The following is a 730-nucleotide window of genomic DNA, read 5'->3' as shown; positions in this document are numbered from 1 at the left end:
GATTGCGTTTGCCAAAAAAAGTTGAAAGTTGATCAACTCTCTTTTGGCAGGCTACTAAGCGTTTAATATAATACAATTGTGTTCAATTATAATTTGATATATATTACAATGATTAAAATCAATAGTTGTGTGACCATGTGTGATCGAGTTTGTTATAGAGGCGACTGACGAAATTAAACCTATCTAGTATATATCTAGACTATAAGACGATGTCCACTGAAGAAACTTATGAACAGGTTGAATTACTTTTATATTTTTCTTTGTAAATTTGAATTTTTTCATTTATCTCTCTAAAAAAAAGGAAAATGTTCTCAGAATAGATTTGTCTCTTCTTTATAATTATGGAGTAGTATAAACATAGACAATAAATACTATAAATAATTATTGCACGGATTATTTTGTTTATTGTAATCATTTTTCATATTCTAACCTGAATATTTTGATAGTTTGAAGATGAAGAGGCGGAGATTCCTCTCGGCGGAACTTTACCTGGTGGGAGAAAACGTCTCTTCTCCAAGGAACTGCGCTGTATGATGTATGGCTTTGGCGATGATCAAAATCCTTATACTGAAAGCGTGGATTTGTTGGAGGATTTAGTTATCGAATTTATAACAGAAATGACACATCGGGCCATGGAAATAGGACGCACTGGACGAGTTCAAGTGGAAGATATTGTATTTTTAGGTATGTATAATTGTTAAAATATATACAGACTAGGATATATATATAT

The 730-nt window shown here is 31.4% G+C and overlaps 1 protein-coding gene across 1 annotated transcript; it reads left to right on the top strand.

Annotated features, from left to right (window-relative positions):
• Positions 1-6: 6 nt before the first annotated feature.
• Positions 7-684, top strand: LOC115234440 (transcription initiation factor TFIID subunit 13; the record flags this gene model as incomplete). Its single annotated transcript, XM_029805553.1, has 2 exons — positions 7-236; positions 447-684. Coding segments are annotated over exons 1-2 (265 nt in total), but the record flags the coding sequence as incomplete, so codon positions are not given.
• Between the last annotated feature and the right edge of the window lie 46 nt (positions 685-730).

The sequence above is a fragment of the Formica exsecta genome, unplaced genomic scaffold, assembly GCF_003651465.1.
Source record: "Formica exsecta isolate Colony F162 unplaced genomic scaffold, ASM365146v1 C16331506, whole genome shotgun sequence".
Classification (NCBI taxonomy): Eukaryota; Metazoa; Arthropoda; class Insecta; order Hymenoptera; family Formicidae; genus Formica; species Formica exsecta.
The sequence above is the reverse complement of the archived record's forward strand: the minus strand, read 5'-3'. Positions and strand labels throughout refer to the sequence as shown.